The 15499-nt window shown below is 46.1% G+C and overlaps 3 protein-coding genes across 6 annotated transcripts; all 3 read left to right on the top strand.

The window, feature by feature from the left end:
• The first annotated feature begins 1578 nt into the window (after positions 1 to 1578).
• Positions 1579 to 3707, top strand: LOC112891975 (putative pentatricopeptide repeat-containing protein At5g52630). 2 transcript variants are annotated; one of them, XM_025958991.1, is made up of 2 exons: positions 1579 to 3444; positions 3567 to 3707. In XM_025958991.1, the coding sequence occupies exon 1, from the start codon at positions 1604 to 1606 to the stop codon at positions 3386 to 3388; it is 1785 nt and encodes a 594-aa protein (XP_025814776.1). In that variant the 5' UTR covers positions 1579 to 1603; the 3' UTR covers positions 3389 to 3444; positions 3567 to 3707. The 2 variants fall into 2 exon arrangements, with proteins under 2 accessions (XP_025814776.1, XP_025814777.1); XM_025958992.1 differs by having other exon boundaries at positions 3557 to 3686.
• A 1708-nt stretch (positions 3708 to 5415) lies between these two features.
• On the top strand, positions 5416 to 7625 carry LOC112891978 (phospholipase A1-II 1). 2 transcript variants are annotated; one of them, XM_025958998.1, is made up of 2 exons: positions 5416 to 6054; positions 6902 to 7625. In XM_025958998.1, exons 1-2 carry the CDS (start codon positions 5446 to 5448, stop codon positions 7481 to 7483), a joined length of 1191 nt encoding a protein of 396 aa, XP_025814783.1. In that variant the 5' UTR covers positions 5416 to 5445; the 3' UTR covers positions 7484 to 7625. The 2 variants fall into 2 exon arrangements, with proteins under 2 accessions (XP_025814783.1, XP_025814782.1); XM_025958997.1 differs by having other exon boundaries at positions 6899 to 7625.
• Positions 7626 to 8146: 521 nt separating this feature from the next.
• LOC112891977 (phospholipase A1-II 2) lies at positions 8147 to 13695 on the top strand. Of its 2 annotated transcripts, XM_025958995.1 has the most exons (4): positions 8147 to 8390; positions 8526 to 8854; positions 8926 to 9586; positions 12806 to 13695. In XM_025958995.1, coding segments are annotated over exons 2-4 (1302 nt in total). In that variant the 5' UTR covers positions 8147 to 8390; positions 8526 to 8852; the 3' UTR covers positions 13445 to 13695. The 2 variants fall into 2 exon arrangements, with proteins under 2 accessions (XP_025814780.1, XP_025814781.1); XM_025958996.1 differs by lacking the exon at positions 8526 to 8854.
• The last annotated feature ends 1804 nt before the right edge of the window (positions 13696 to 15499 follow it).

Raw genomic sequence — 15499 nt, 5'->3', positions numbered from 1 at the left:
GGAACTAGTACATCAAATGGTATTATTAGTACCTTGAAATATGGGTACCATCTGTGGCTGTTTCTTATCTTAAGGGGTGTCTCACTAGATGGAGGCCTAATCATCTCTCCCGTCAGCTCCCCAATGGCATACAATACCTCTTTAAAATATCTACTTACAGTCTCTACATACCTCCTCCAGGTTTGGTGAATAACTCTAAAACGTTGGTTATGGCCAACCACATGAAGAAACATGGCAACTTGCTCTTCCACACTGCTATGTATGCTATCTCTAAGCAGGTTTCTATGCCTAAGCAACTCACACAGACGAAAAAAGGGAGTCTTCTCATACGAAGCATGTTTACACACTCAACATCATTACAATTGTAAATTAGGTTCATGTTTCTTTGCCTCTCTTCATCCATAACACTCATTGGGGCATAACTAATGCTGGGACGTGAATGTTGGACCATCCTAAGTCTACTTAACATGAATGCATACATAGCAGTGACAAGAGCAACAGCTTGAACAATAAGAATGCGTCTCTGCTCTTCAAAAACCATCTATGCAAACAAATAACAACGACTCAGGAAGGGAAGACTTGGGTATTTTTCTCATAAAAACAAATAACACAGGCATAAAAATAAATATCATCACAGGCATGGGTATTTTTGCTCATACAAACAAATATCATCACAGGCATGGGTATGTTTGCTGTGAAAAACATGTAGGTACATCACAGGCAAGGGTATTTTGCTCAGAAAAACATGTATGTACATCACATGCATTAGTATTTTGCTCAGACAAGTACTGTATCACAAATCAGAGAGGGGAGGGGAGGGGTGAATACCGCCGCAACCGTAGTGGAATCAGCCAAGATCCAGGCCACCAACAGACCAGAATGGAAGGGAGGGGCAGATCTGCAAGTGCACAAAAGAAACAAGTTAGAAATTGAAGGAAAATACTCAAATCAAAAGGGGGAATGGAGATCTTGCCTCGTAGGAAGCGGGGTGCCCAGATCTAGCCACCTGCGGTCGCGGAACCCTACCTGCGAGGAATAAAGAGAGAGTTCTTCGTGAGATCTAGCCACCTGCGGTCGCGGAACCCTACCTGCGAGGAATAAAGAGAGAGTTCTTCGTGAGAGTGGAGGATGGGACTCGACAAAGAGAGAGTGGAGGATGGGAAGGGAGAAGGACCGGAACCCTACCTTCGTCGGAGAATGGCGAGCGCGGCGGGAACGAGGACACGGTAGGAATATATACCCACGCGAGCTTGGTAGGAAAGGGGCGGTAACCCTAGGCATTGGCGGGAGAACGACGGGAGCTCGCGCGCGCCAGTGCGGCCGTCGCCTGCACGAGCGGAGCCTGGCCCCGGGGAGAAGCTCGAATTGGGCGTATCACTGGAGCCTGGCCGAGAGGGGCCTTTTGCATGCGCGCAGCCTGGCCGAGGGGGTGGACCAGGAAACCAAACACGCGGAGCCTGCATCCGACGGGGCTGGTTGAGCTGCATGCAGCCAACCAAACACGCCCTAACTGAACACTACTGTTCACGATGGCGGTTGGCCCAGCCCAAAGATCAAAATATTTCCATCCCCCACTATTCGTACCTGCAGGCTGCAGCCCGCGATGCCTGCGCCGCCGCCGCTGCCGACCTTCGCTCGCGCGCTGGCCGACCTCCTCGTCGCGCTCTCCGGCGCCCGCGCGCTCCCCAAGGGGCAGCAGCTCCACGGCCATCTCCTCAAGGCCGGCCACCTCCCCGCCACCGCTTCCACCCACACGCTGCTCGCGCACCACCTCATCACCTTGTACGCGCGCTGCGCGCTCCCGGACCTCTCCCACCGAGCCTTCCTCGACCTCCCCTCGCCGCCCTCCCCGGCGGCGTGGTCATCCCTCATCTCCTCCTTCTCCCAGAACGGCCTCCCCGCGTCCGCCTTCGACGCGTTCCGCCGCATGCTCGCGGCGGGCGTCCCCGCCACCGACCGTTCCATCCCCTCAGCCGCGAAGGCCATCGCCGCCGCCAAAACCTCGTCGCGCCCGCCGTTTGCCCCTCACGCGCTCCACGGTCTCGCCGCCAAGACGCCATTTGCAGGCGACGTGTTTGTTGGATCGGCGGTTCTCGACATGTATGCTAAATGTGGGCACCTTGCAGACGCCCGCCGGCTATTCGATGAAATGCCGGAGCGGAATGTTGTCTCTTGGTCCGCACTCATCTGTGGGTATGCTGATGCTGGGATGCACCCTGAAGCAATGGTAATGTTCTGCTTGGCACTTGAGGAGGCTGTTGCAGTGAATGACTTCACAGTTTCGTCCATCATCCGTGTATGTGCTGCAGCGACACTCTTTGAGCTTGGAGCCCAGGTGCATGCTAGGGCTATAAAGACAGCGCTTGATGTGTCACCCTTTGTGGGTAGCTCGCTCATTTCGCTTTACTCAAAGTGTGGGCTCGTGGAGTGTGCTTACCGGGTGTTTAGTGAAGCGCCTGAGAAGAACCTTGGAATTTGGAATGCAGTGCTAATTGCATCTGCTCAGCATGGGCATACATCGGCAGCATTTGAAAGGTTTATGGAGATGCAGAGCACTGGGTTCCGGCCCAACCACATTACCTTCCTGTGCTTGCTCACTGCTTGTAGCCATGCTGGTTTTGTTGATGAAGGGAAGAGATATTTTGCCCTTATGAAAGAGTACGGCATTGAACCGCAGTCTGAACATTATGCGGCAATGGTTGACCTACTTGGTCGTGTAGGATGTATAGAAGAAGCATTTGACCTTATTGATTCCATGCCTATGGAACCACCTGAGTCTGTTTGGGGTGCACTCCTTATGGCATGCCGTATGTTTAAGGATGCTGACACTGCAGCAATTGCAGCACAGAGGCTGTTTCAAACTGGGTCTCGCAGCTCTGGCGCACATATGCTCTTGTCAAGTACATACGCAGCTGCAGGAAGGCATGCTGATGCGGCACTTGCTAGGAAAGCTATGCGTGATGCAGGTATACGGAAAGAAACTGGACTTAGCTGGCTGGAGGCTGCAGGGAAGGTGCATACCTTTGTGTCGAACTGTAGGAGACACCAAAGAAGTGAGGAAATTTACAGGGTGCTTGAGAAAGTTAGTGAGAAGATGGAGGCAGCTGGTTATGTGGCAGATACTAGTGCAGTGCTTAAGGATGTGGATGGGGATGAGAAGAAAGTAGCAGTGAGGTATCACAGCGAAAGACTAGCAATTGGGTTAGGTCTTTTGATTGTTCCAGAAGGTGTGCCGATCCGAGTTATGAAGAATCTGCGTGTGTGTGATGATTGCCACAATGCAATTAAGTATCTAACTAAGTGCACAGGAAGGGTTGTGGTTCTCAGGGATAATCGCCGGTTTCACCGATTTGAAGATGGGGTGTGTTCTTGTGGGGATTTCTGGTAACATCTTCTCTTTAATATGTTCTTGGAAAATTTGCTCTATGTGGATTCATCTAGAAGGTAAACATATGTTTCCTCAGTAAATGATATGTCTGAGTTCAGTGTCCGATATGATAATAAAGTGGGTATTGATATATGAATATTGATAGTCCAATTTTCTATTTCTTTGGAGACTGCAACAGTTCAGAGTATTTTGAAAAAAAAGCATGATACTTGGACATGGCATGCAATCTTGTACTCGGAGGGTCCACATGGCACCAAGACATTTGCTCAATATTCTGGAGCACGCATTTGGACAGTACAAGTAGCATGTTCTGCCGAACAACGTATGTAGCTACCTGAAAAGCTATGACTTATGGTATTGTCTTATGGACCAATTAATGGTGTGTGTCTAGATTCACGTGCTCATAGGCTCACATGTTTCTCAATTTACTTGTTAGTGTGTCATGATGATTGTATTCTGTTCAATGACAAGGTCAAAGCAGGTTAAAAATCCTTAAACTGAACCGAGAATAGTAGCAACTACTTTGGCAGTTTAAGTTAAACAGAAAAATTGTTGATCCCTTTGAATTGAGGGTCCGCACCTTTAATGTATAACTGCAGGGATCAGATAGGACATGTAATACCAGTGTCAAACAGGATACTATACACTTTAAAAAAAAGGATACTATACACTTTCAGAAAAAAAAGGATACTATACGTTTATTGTCAAGCTTAGTCTGATGATCTGAATGGTGAAGAATGAGCATCCTATGATACTTGAGACTGTTCTGTTGTTTTCTTGTGCATGGAAGGTTTACTTGTATTTCATCAAACATTTGATGTATTTGGCAAGTACTTGCAAATTTCTCTGCACTGAGTTGAGAAACACTGCTCAAGCGGGTACTATTTATTTATGTTGTTATCCTCGATTATTTTCTATCGCAATAGTAGGACTTAATTTTTTGAAGGAAAAAAGGGAAAAGCAATAGTTTTCTCTTTGAAATGTACGATGGTTCTTTTATTTTTATAGCTGTTTTGAATTGAATTAGTTGCTTTTGAGGCACTATATTATGTTCGTTATTATTGGATCAAGACTTAATAGTTGATGCTAATATCTCAATGAAATATACTTTGGAAGTGACTAGACTGATGAGCTGTATTATGTGATTATTATGTTATTATAATTTTCTGTGTTTGTACAGTAAGGTTCTCCAGAAAGGAATGAGATAAAATTAAAAACATTGAAACTAGTTAGGCCTATCTTAACCTAAAAAGGAAGGAATCTTGTGTGGGATGGAGTGAAACATAAGCTAATCATGCTTGTCCTTACCAAATAATTGTGATTAGTGCGGTCAGTCTATTGGAATGCACGGGAACTTCCTGTCTCTGTACTGTATGTATGTTGTCAATAAAAGTGGCTTGTGGTTTGGTGGCTGAATCCTACCTTTCTGAACAGAACTTTCATTATTATTTGATCATTGTTTGTGTTGCCTTCTAGTGAAGACATTGTTATGATTGTACATATATACTTAAGAAGCATAATTAGTAAACATTTTTACTGTCAAATGCTTTTGCTATCTGCATCATTTGGTGGATGTATCTAGTTTGGAAACTGGTCCAATCACTGCAGATTGTGTTTAAATTTACACTAACCCCTTTGGCTGGAGTAAATTTGTGCAAATTAGACATGGTTCAACTGCTGCCTGCTGGTCCTTGAAGATGGATACCTATCTTGAGAAGCACACAAAGATATGATGGCTGCACACTATTTGCCTTCCCTACTTTCTCCGGGTTCTGCCAGTTGGCATGAAGAGAGTGGTGGATTTCTCTTTAAGGCCTTATTTGATCCGTGCAAGCTTCTCTATGCTTTGAAATCCAGGATCAATATTGCCCAAGCTGGCCAGCAGACTCCTACAGTGAGAACGACAGGGGAGCTCCAATTCTTCATGCATATTGAACTGCATATCTGATGGACAAGGCAGCACCTATCATCATACCTATATAAATATATGAAAGGGAACATGAAGTTCTGGCATCTTGTTGCTTGCAGCACACCAAGAAAGAGAAGTAGAAGCACACATGACAAAGATGAGCCTGATAAGAGGGATTGGAAACATTTCCAATAGATGGAGGGAACTCCATGGCATGAATTATTGGAAGGGGCTACTTGATCCCCTCGACCTTGACCTTCGGAGGACTATCATCAACTACGGTGAGCTCTCCCAGGCAGCCTATACTGGGTTAAACAGAGAGAAAAGATCAAGGTATGCTGGGTCTTGCCTCTTCAACCGCAGGGACTTCCTCAGCAGGGTAGATGTATCAAACCCAGATTTGTATGAGATTACAAAGTTCATATATGCAATGTGTACAGTCAGCTTGCCTGATGGCTTCATGGTCAAGTCTCTGTCAAGGGCTGCATGGAGCAGGCAGTCAAATTGGATGGGGTTTGTTGCAGTAGCTACAGATGAGGGTAAGGAATTACTTGGGAGGCGGGATGTGGTGGTGGCGTGGCGTGGGACAATACGGATGGTAGAGTGGATGGATGATCTTGATATTTCCTTGGTGCCTGCTTCAGAGATAGTTCTTCCAGGCAGAGCAACTAATCCCTGCGTGCATGGAGGGTGGCTTTCTGTCTACACAAGTGCTGATCCAGGGTCGCAATACAATCAAGACAGTGCAAGATATCAGGTAACTCATTCAAGCTTTTAGACTATTCAGAAACCAATTTAAATTGTCTATTTTTTTTAAGGAAAGCAATACCAATCTGTGGCAGTTTAACAGAAAGGTGTAGAATGGAATGTGATTTGTTCATGTATATGCTTGAAGTGCAGGTGTTCTTTGATTAGAATTCAAGCGAAGGAAAGAACAAAAAATTGTCTGTAAAGAGTATTAATTGAAATCTGATTTGTGTGCGCTTTTGAAGTACTGCTTTGCCTTTTGAACTAGGTAGCTGTTCTCTAGTTGAGCAGTGGTGTGTGAGACGTTACATTCAGGTTACTCAGAAATCAGCAGAAGGATTATTTTTCTTTTTCAATTAGGTAATCCACCCACTCTGCCACCTCGGTGATTGGACCTGGGTGGTGTAGTTGCCCCCCTACCCCTTCAGCATTGGGAACTCATCATGGTGACAATGAATAAATCCCTGTTTTAAAAATGCACCTTTTAGTTTAGAGATAGTTTGGTTCAATGTATGATGGTTGAAATCAGTTGATGTGCCTTGACAGGGAGGGTTGAAGATTGGTCTGTCCATCTAAGAAAACTTCCAATTCTCCACATGATGATCTCAGGTGGGAGAAGGTCCCACTTGTGAGCCATCCAGAGCTTAGCCCACCAAAAGAAGGCACAACTAGTGCACTCTTAAGACAACAAAAATGTTTGGATTAGTTTTTACAAACTAGACCTAGAATAATGCCATCCCTGTCTGCATCAATGTCTCCTTGATTGTGCACATCTGATATAGCTCCTTCATTTTGCTTATTGTTTGTTAAAAATATGGAATAAACCTGTGTTGAGCAAACTAACAAAAAAATAGCAGGTGTTGAATGAGGTCAAAAGGATACAGGATTTGTACAAGAACGAGGAGACTAGCATCACCATAACAGGTCACAGCCTTGGGGCAGCACTTGCAACAATCAACGCCATCGACATCGTCTCCAATGGCTACAACAAGAGCTGCCCTGTGTCCGCATTTGTCTTTGGAAGCCCTAGAGTTGGCAACCCCGACTTTCAGAAAGCATTTGACAGCACAACGGATCTGAGATTGCTCCGAGTTAAAAACTTTTCTGATGTGGTCCCAAAATGGCCAAAGCTAGGATACAATGATGTCGGTACAGAGCTAATGGTCGACACAGGGGAATCACCCTACCTGAAGGCCCCTGGAAACCCCTTAACTTGGCATGACATGGAGTGCTACATGCATGGTGTTGCTGGGACGCAGGGGAGCAGTGGAGGGTTCAAGTTGTTGGTTGATCGAGATATTGCCTTGATCAACAAACATGAAGATGCACTGAAGAATGAGTATTCAATTCCATCATCATGGTGGGTGGTACAGAACAAAGGTATGGTGAAAGGCAAGGATGGCCGGTGGCATCTGGCCGACCATGAGGATGATGACTGATGTAGCCTAGCACTCACCATTTACTAGTTTGTTACAGGGTCAGCTGTGCTTGTATATTTTGATGGATTAATTATCTCATTGAGACAAGAAGTTACAATTCACGAGCTCAAAAGGCAAAATAATGAAAACTACTTTGTGTGTCCATTGCTGTTTAACGCTAAAGGAATGTGTCTTATTATATTTGAAATTGTATTTGAAAATTTTCTGTATTCAAAATCATTTTTATTAACTTTATCGATTGTAAATTTGTTGAGCAGTGAATCCTTGAGAATAAATACATGTTGAATCGTTGATCTGTGCTTGGATTCCGTTGCGAAGATTATTCTCGCAAAAAATATTCTCATGGATAAGTGGTGCTAGGCCCAACCTACCTCATTCTTTTTTTCTTTGTTTACTTTTTGTGATGCTTGGATTATTGTTATTAGACAGCTTCTCCATTTTATATGAGCGAGGCAAAAGTAAGGCTTACTAGATCTGAAAAGTTTTTTTAAGGCCAAACTTATTCATTCTTTTAGTAATGTAGTTAATATAATGGTGTAATGTATTTCTATATACATTTTTAATGCATTGATTCTGTGGAAAAAGCTAGTTGGAAACTCCATAAAGGGGAAAACTTCAAACCTAAGTCAGATACTTAAAAAAAATGCGGAAAATGGCCATGCCAATTCTACTCAAATTCATTAGCGGCCAATAAAACCTTCTCGTTGTCCGCTGGGCTCCGGGCTCCTGGATCCGCCCATCTCTCTCCTTTTCTTGATCCCATGTTGGCTTCCGCCATGAAGTACTGATGGATCAGCATCACCGGCGATCAACACCTTCCTCTGGCCAGGCTCTTGCTCCGGCGAGGTGGCTTTGACAGGCTGCCACTTCTCCCCCCAAGGCCCCAACAGCTTCTTACAAACCGGAGGTGATCATCTTCTTCCCGGTGTTGGATTGGATTAGGGCATTAGGCATAACTACCTTCCACATGCATCGTTTTGCGATAAAATTATCCCTCAATAGCCCTCTGGTCTCATTTCCTTTCGTCTTCCCGTTGTTGCAGTTGTTGGTACGATAGATCCATGACTGCTTTTCAATTCTCGCTTTCTGAAAAGCTGTTATCTTGAATACGCCGCGTCATTTTCCTTGAATCGTGGACTGCAACTTACTCCAGAAACTTTTCCTCAAAAAAATAAAGAAATAAAGAAACTTCCTACAGAAACTGGAATCTAAAGGTTATGCGAGTATCAATTCAACGATTCTGTCTGAAGATCAATGTCAGCTAATATATTACATGACAGCGTATGCAGGCAGATTCAGACGGTCGCAGCTCGCTCTAGATCCTTGAATTCCTTCCAAATTCCAATCCCACTGCCCACTGTCATGCGCCATGTGAGCAAAAGAATGCTCCACTTGTACACCTAGCTCGCTCTGAGGTCCCTAACCTCTGCAGTGCCACACAGGCTGGCCAAAGGGAGGCAGAGGACCACATCTCTCGGAGTTCAGATCGACAGCCACGCTGCAGTGGCAATGTCCGCCGGCGACATGGCCGGGCGGTGGAGGGAGCTGCACGGCATCGGGCACTGGGAGGGCCTGCTGGAGCCGCTGGACGTCGGCCTCCGGCGCTGCCTCATCGCCTACGGCGAGATGATCATGGCCACGTACGAGGCATTCATCGGCGAGGGCCGGTCCCCGAACGCCGGGATGTGCCGGTACCGCCGTGCCGACCTGTTCCGGCGCGTGGACGTGTCGCACCCGGGGTGGTACGCGGCCACGCGGTACGTCTACGCCACGGCCAGCGCCGAGGTGCGCGGCAAGGTGCTGCTCCGCCCGCTCTGCCGCCGGGGCCGCGCCAGGGAGTGCAACTGGATGGGGTACGTGGCCGTGGCCACGGACGAGGGCGCCGCCGCGCTCGGGCGCAGGGACATCGTCGTGGCGTGGCGCGGCACGCAGCGCGCGCTCGAGTGGGTGGCCGACCTCAAGCTCGCGCTCGCCTCCGCGGCGGGGATCCTCGGGCCCGAGGGCGCCGACGGCTCCGACCCCTCGGTGCACCGCGGGTACCTGTCCCTGTACACGTCGGCGGACGAGGGCTCCAAGCTGAGCGAGCAGAGCGCCAGGATGCAGGTGTGTGTGAGCTCTGCTTCTTCTTTTCTCTCTTGCAGTCCAGTCAGGCTCATCCACGTGTGCAGTAAGACTAGAACTAGTATTGTTACATGTTGTTTCATTGTGGTTCATATCAATTGATTCCAACAGGCTCTTAAGGAGGGTTTATAGTGTTCTGCACTTGATTTTTTTTCAGTTCATTTCCACTTAAAATGCTTTTTGGGAAGATCACTGCCTTTTGCAAGAGAAGCACTGAAACAGTTAGTGTCCTCCTGATGCTTGTGCCGCTGGCAACTAAACGTTGCTGTTTCAATTCAAGAGGAGAGGAGAAAATCGCAAGAGACATATAGTTACTGTCTTAATCCGGTCGTTGATGATTTACAGTTGACCAAACTAGGAGGCAAAACGTATCTAGGTGATGAAGTCGGCTATATGTATACTAACTGACCCCAAAAATATAATGCCTTATGATCTCAACAGCTTACGGCCCTTATATGCATTGGAAGTTATTTCAGCATGACACGGGTTTTGCTTGCCTTAAGAAGCTTGCATTGCATCCGGATAAGGTGCGATCGACCTTTCTAGTATCCCAGAAGATGTGCTTGCCCAGTGGATGGGTGTTGGTAATGGTTGCGTCAGACTCTTAGTTGAGTATGAAATGTGATGCTTTTCCTTTAAGTACAAGTTCTTTGAGCAAGCTAACTGATGACAACATCAATCAAATGCTGCCTGAGATGCCAATGCATCAGGTATCTAGGCAAAGCAATCTGATGACAGCGAACAATTGAATAAATTATTAAAAAATAGTTGTAGATTTCTTGGCAAATTATTTTTTTCTCATATATGATATTGAAACTTGCTTTCTTCCATAAAATTCAACATCAGTTGTGATTCTAAGGGGGTGTTTGTTTCCCACCTAAATTATATAATCTAGCTTATAACCTATAATATGAAACAAACATACTATAGATTATAGCTAGATTATTCCAATTTATAATCTAGATTATCATAATCCAATAAGCTACTCTCCTCTAGCTTATAGATTATAATCTAGATTATATAATCTTGAGTGGAAACAAACAGGGCCTAAGTAATATATAGTCATCCTTTTAGATTACAGATCACTAAAATACTAATCTCACACAAACAATTTTTTTTTCTTTATAAGCTATACAAGGTGGCAGGGATTGCGGCGGTCTTCTTGCCTGAATTTGGGCACCCAATGCCGAATTGAGCCCTAAAATTTCAAATTTAATTGCAACTCTTGAAGATTCAAATCTCATAAACTCTACAAAACCTGCAGCCTTCACATGAACTTCAATACTGTGCTTTTTTCCTCTCTTTTCTATTTTGTTTAGATAAAAGAGATGGATTCAGCCTTTTGTGTTATCCAATGCATTTACCCAAAGTTCTTTATTAAACTCGTATATGCCATATGGTGTCTTTCCCTCTTTTTCTGAGGAATACATTGGTAGGGTAGGACTCTTGCCCAGGCCTAGATGAATTGCTATAGTACACATGATGGCAACTACAATAGGAACGGCTTGGGACCCCCGTCCTCTGTAACACTGTACAGAATCCAAAAAGTTCTGGACCGAAAATAGGCCCTCTCGATTAGTAGTACTTTTAGGGTAGTGTCAAGGCTGGCATGGCGTGTTAAGGAGGACATTGGGTGGTTTTTAGCTTGACTAGAACATCTGGCCGTCGCTGCCGAGCCGCTGCCTCCTCGCGCACCGCAGCAGCCGCCGCTTCCTCCCCGGCGCCGCGTGCTCAATGTCACCGAGCCTCGGGAGGAGACGCAGGAGCCGCCGGAGATGGACCTTGACGACATGCTCCTCTGCTGCCCGATCCGCGTCACGCCGCTGCTGCTGGTTCTGCCAACGCACGCGCCTCGCCGGCCACGCTGCTAGTCCTCATCTGCACACCTGCGCCGCGCCCACCTCCTGGCCTACTCCGCGCCGCTGCTGCACGGCCGTGCCGCGCGGCCTCTGTTCCTACGCTCGTGGGGCTGCTCTGCTCCTGCGCCCGCGCGGGACCCGCGTTGCTGCTCCTCCTCCTCGCGTGCGCGGCGCTGCTGCTGCTGGCCGCGCTGCGAGCAGTCCTGCTGGATCCACGTCGGCCCGTGCCACGCAGAGGGGTGAGGGGCGCCTCCGGGAAGAAGGCACCGGGAGAAAGAAGAGAGGAGGCGCCGCGGGGTACAGAGAGAGGAGGCGGCGGGGTTAGGGAGAGGGGCGGCGTGGATCCCGCGGGAGCGAGCGGCGGCGGCGGAGAGCAGGAGGAGCGGTGGTGGGGAGGGGCGACGGAGGCACGCGGAGAGGGAGAAGGGGAGAGTAGAGAGGGAGAGAGGGGGCGGCAGCGGGGAGCATGAGAGGGAGGGAGAGGGCGGCGGGGAGCCGGGGAGGAGAGCGAGAGGGTTAGGGTTCGGGGCTGGCGGAAGGGGTAATGGAGGGGTAATGGGAAAGTGACTCGTGGGGTTTTTTAAGATGGTAGTATTATCAAATTTCTTTTTCTTTATATTAAAATAAATATTAGTTTAAGATCCTACATGAAAAATATAGGAACTAGTGTCCGGATGATCTAGGTTTAGTTGTGATTCTTAGAAAATAGGAGGATTTTTTTACAAAATAGCTAAAAACAAGGCTGAACGACACGCGTCCCATTTTTCCCGTGGAACGTGGGAAGAAGGCCAAAGGGGAGGGGTCTTTAATCAAGGTGATGGAAACATAGCAGAAGAGAATGGTGACACTTATGGTGAAGGATCCAAATTGAAGATACGATGCTATTGACTCCTTTCTTTTTCAGAGTAGATGCTATGGACTGTTGAGGAAGAGAGGCAATGCATGTCGATCTGACAGGAGATTGTAGCGGGTACCCAAAGGAAGGGGCAAGATTAGCAGCTGTACTATGAATCTATGATTAACAATGTTTAAAGCGATTGGTGATTGAGGAAGGTTGCAGCGAGGTCAGGTAAAAGGAGATGGAAGCTGGAAAGGATGTGCATTGATATGTGATAGTTGTCTGAATAATTGTGTTTTACTACTCAGTGAACATCGATCTAGACTTACTCTATAAGTAATTATCGAGTTTATCAGAGTATAATTAGAGAAAAGGTTTATCAGAGTATCATACTGATTAGCATTTTGAGTATCAGACTGATTAGAATAATAGAATTTGATGTTATCTCCCAGCTACCATTTCTTTTTCTGAATATACTCAGCAACTTTTTGTGCGATCGAGCAGGTGTTGACAGAGATCGCAAGGCTGATGGACAAATACAAGGACGAGGAGACGAGCATCACCGTCGTCGGCCACAGCCTGGGCGCGACCCTGGCCACGCTCAACGCCGTCGACATCGTCGCCAACGCCTACAACAAGTCCCCGGGCTCCGACGACGGCGGCCGCGCCCCGGTCACCGCAGTGGTGTTCGGCAGCCCGCGCACGGGGGACCGCGACTTCCGGGACGTCTTCCACCGCCTCCCGGGCCTCCGGATGCTCCGCGTCCGGAACAAGCCCGACCGCATCCCGCACTACCCGCCCGTGGGCTACGCCGACGTGGGCGTCGAGCTGCTCATCGACACGCGCCGGTCGCCGTTCCTCAAGCCCCACGGCGACGAGTCGCAGTCGCACGACCTCGAGGTTCACCTGCACGGCGTCGCCGGGTGGCAGGGCGACCGCGGCGGGTTCGAGCTGGTGGTGGACCGGGACGTCGCGCTGGTGAACAAGTTCGACGACTGCCTCGCCGACGAGTACCCCGTGCCCGTGGGATGGAAGGTGCACCACAACAAGAACATGGTGAAGGGGCCCGACGGGAGGTGGGTCTTGGAGGACCATGAGCCTGACTACGACGACGAGGAGGATGATGGCAACGTCAACTTGTAGAAACAAAAATGTTTCGACGCCGTCCAGTCCCGCCACGCGAAGCCAGCCAATTGTGTTCTGTGTTGCTGCACATCTTGTCCTGATGTTTTCTACATAAAAAGGCCTTGAAAAATGCTTTTTGCGTACTGTTTTGGCAAATAAACATACTGTGTTCACATGATTGAGACTTGATTAATACATACTAGTCCATCAACCCGTGCTACCGCACGAGCTAGCATTTGTTGGTAATGTTAGCATTAGTTTTTTTTAAAAAAATCATCAGGATGATCAGGATGAACAATAGATTGAATTTGCTATTTTACGCTTCTTGTACGTGTTATTTTCCTTACTTTTATGGCATCACAAGACGGATTACCTAATTTTGCAATATAGATTCATAACATTTTAATTTTAAAGAATATATTAATGATTATTTTATTCTCGGTAGCGAGGCCAATTCAATTTGAAGATTGTAGTGCATACTATGATTGAAAATTGCTAAATTCAAATACCGACTACTATAAGGCGCAATCACTATGGTTCATTTCTCCTCCTGTAGCAGGTACCTTTCAGTTGTTGATGAAAATAGCAGTTAAAATAACAAACAGTTGGTAGGATGCTAACCCTCTTTATATTGGATAGATAAGGACAGACATGTATCTAGTTTTTTAAGTATCTCCAAAAGCCTTTCTAAAATCTACTCTCTAAATCATCATTTAGAGAGTTATTTAAGTAAAAAATTATTTTCTATATCTTTGTACTTTCCAACAACTTTTCTATATCTTCTGCGTAATCTAGTGAGTTATTCTCGCTCTCCATTTTTAGCCAGCGAGAAATCCAGAATAGAGAATGTTTATATTTAGATATCCAATTGAAGAGGCTATTCGAAGGTATTTTTTCACCAAATTCTCTATTCCTATAAACTAGAAAAGATCTAAAGAGTCTCTTGGAGATACTCTTAGATGGATTAACTATCGTTCCTTTGAGATAAAGATAGTGAATCTTAATGCTTTGAACTTGAGATGATGAAACGGATCTAAAACTGCAAGCTATATTAGTTTACACTAAACTAATGGCATAAGTCTTTCTTTCGGTTTTTATTCTTAGTTCTAGTTGAGATGAACTTGTTTACCTGCGTTGATTGCGGAAGCCTGAATAGATCGAAGTGTGTACTCTCACGTAAGTTTCTGCCGATGGAGTCGATATGATGTGAGAACGGCCGGCGAATGTTCCTGCCGGCGGAGTAGATACGACGTGAGAACGGCCGGTGGTTTGCTTGTACATGATCTGGTTCTGAGTCTATAAAAGCGTGGAGTTCGGCCAGTGGTTTGCTTGTACGTGATCTAGTTCTGAGTCCTAAAAAGAGTGGAGTTGTTAAGTTATTTTCTATATTATAAAATATATGAGTACGTGTCCTAACAGCTTTGGTTCCGAGCCTTTTGATACATGTAGTTATCAGATACAATATTTGTTAGCCGTGATATCCTAACTGAAACAATAAATCAATTTTGGTAGATGGATCATAGGATATTGGATATTTTTCCATGTAATGGTATGGATGGGTAATTTATGGTGATCCAAATGCTATTGCCTTTGCTACGGTACTCTGAAGTGAATTTGGACCATCCGTTTAGATAGATCTAAATGAATATTTTTACGTAGGAGGTAATAGGAGAAATATATATTCATATATTTTTTATTTTGGAAAATAGGAGAAAATAGGCAACATATCTTGCAATTAGTTCTAGTAGGCAAAATATCTTGGAATTAGCCTAACGTACGTGTGGATCCCATGCATAGGTGCATAACAGTTTTTTTTTTCTAACGTGATGGATCTATACGTGCACAGGTTTGTAACACTTCCTTTTAACGTTATGGACTCCATCGTTCATACTGTGGAATTTGAACGTTGCTGCAGGAGGGGCAGCAAGATATCTGAAGTGACCTGTGAATCGCAATGATGAGATCTTTGCAAATGTAGAGTTGCAGCTGCGTGAATTTCATGCCTAAAAAAATACCATGTTGCTATATCAGAGCATCTCCAGCAGATTACTCATTTCTCGTATCCTATATATT

Source organism: Panicum hallii, chromosome 5 (assembly GCF_002211085.1).
Source record: "Panicum hallii strain FIL2 chromosome 5, PHallii_v3.1, whole genome shotgun sequence".
Classification (NCBI taxonomy): Eukaryota; Viridiplantae; Streptophyta; class Magnoliopsida; order Poales; family Poaceae; genus Panicum; species Panicum hallii.
This window is presented reverse-complemented; position numbering and strand designations above follow the sequence as displayed.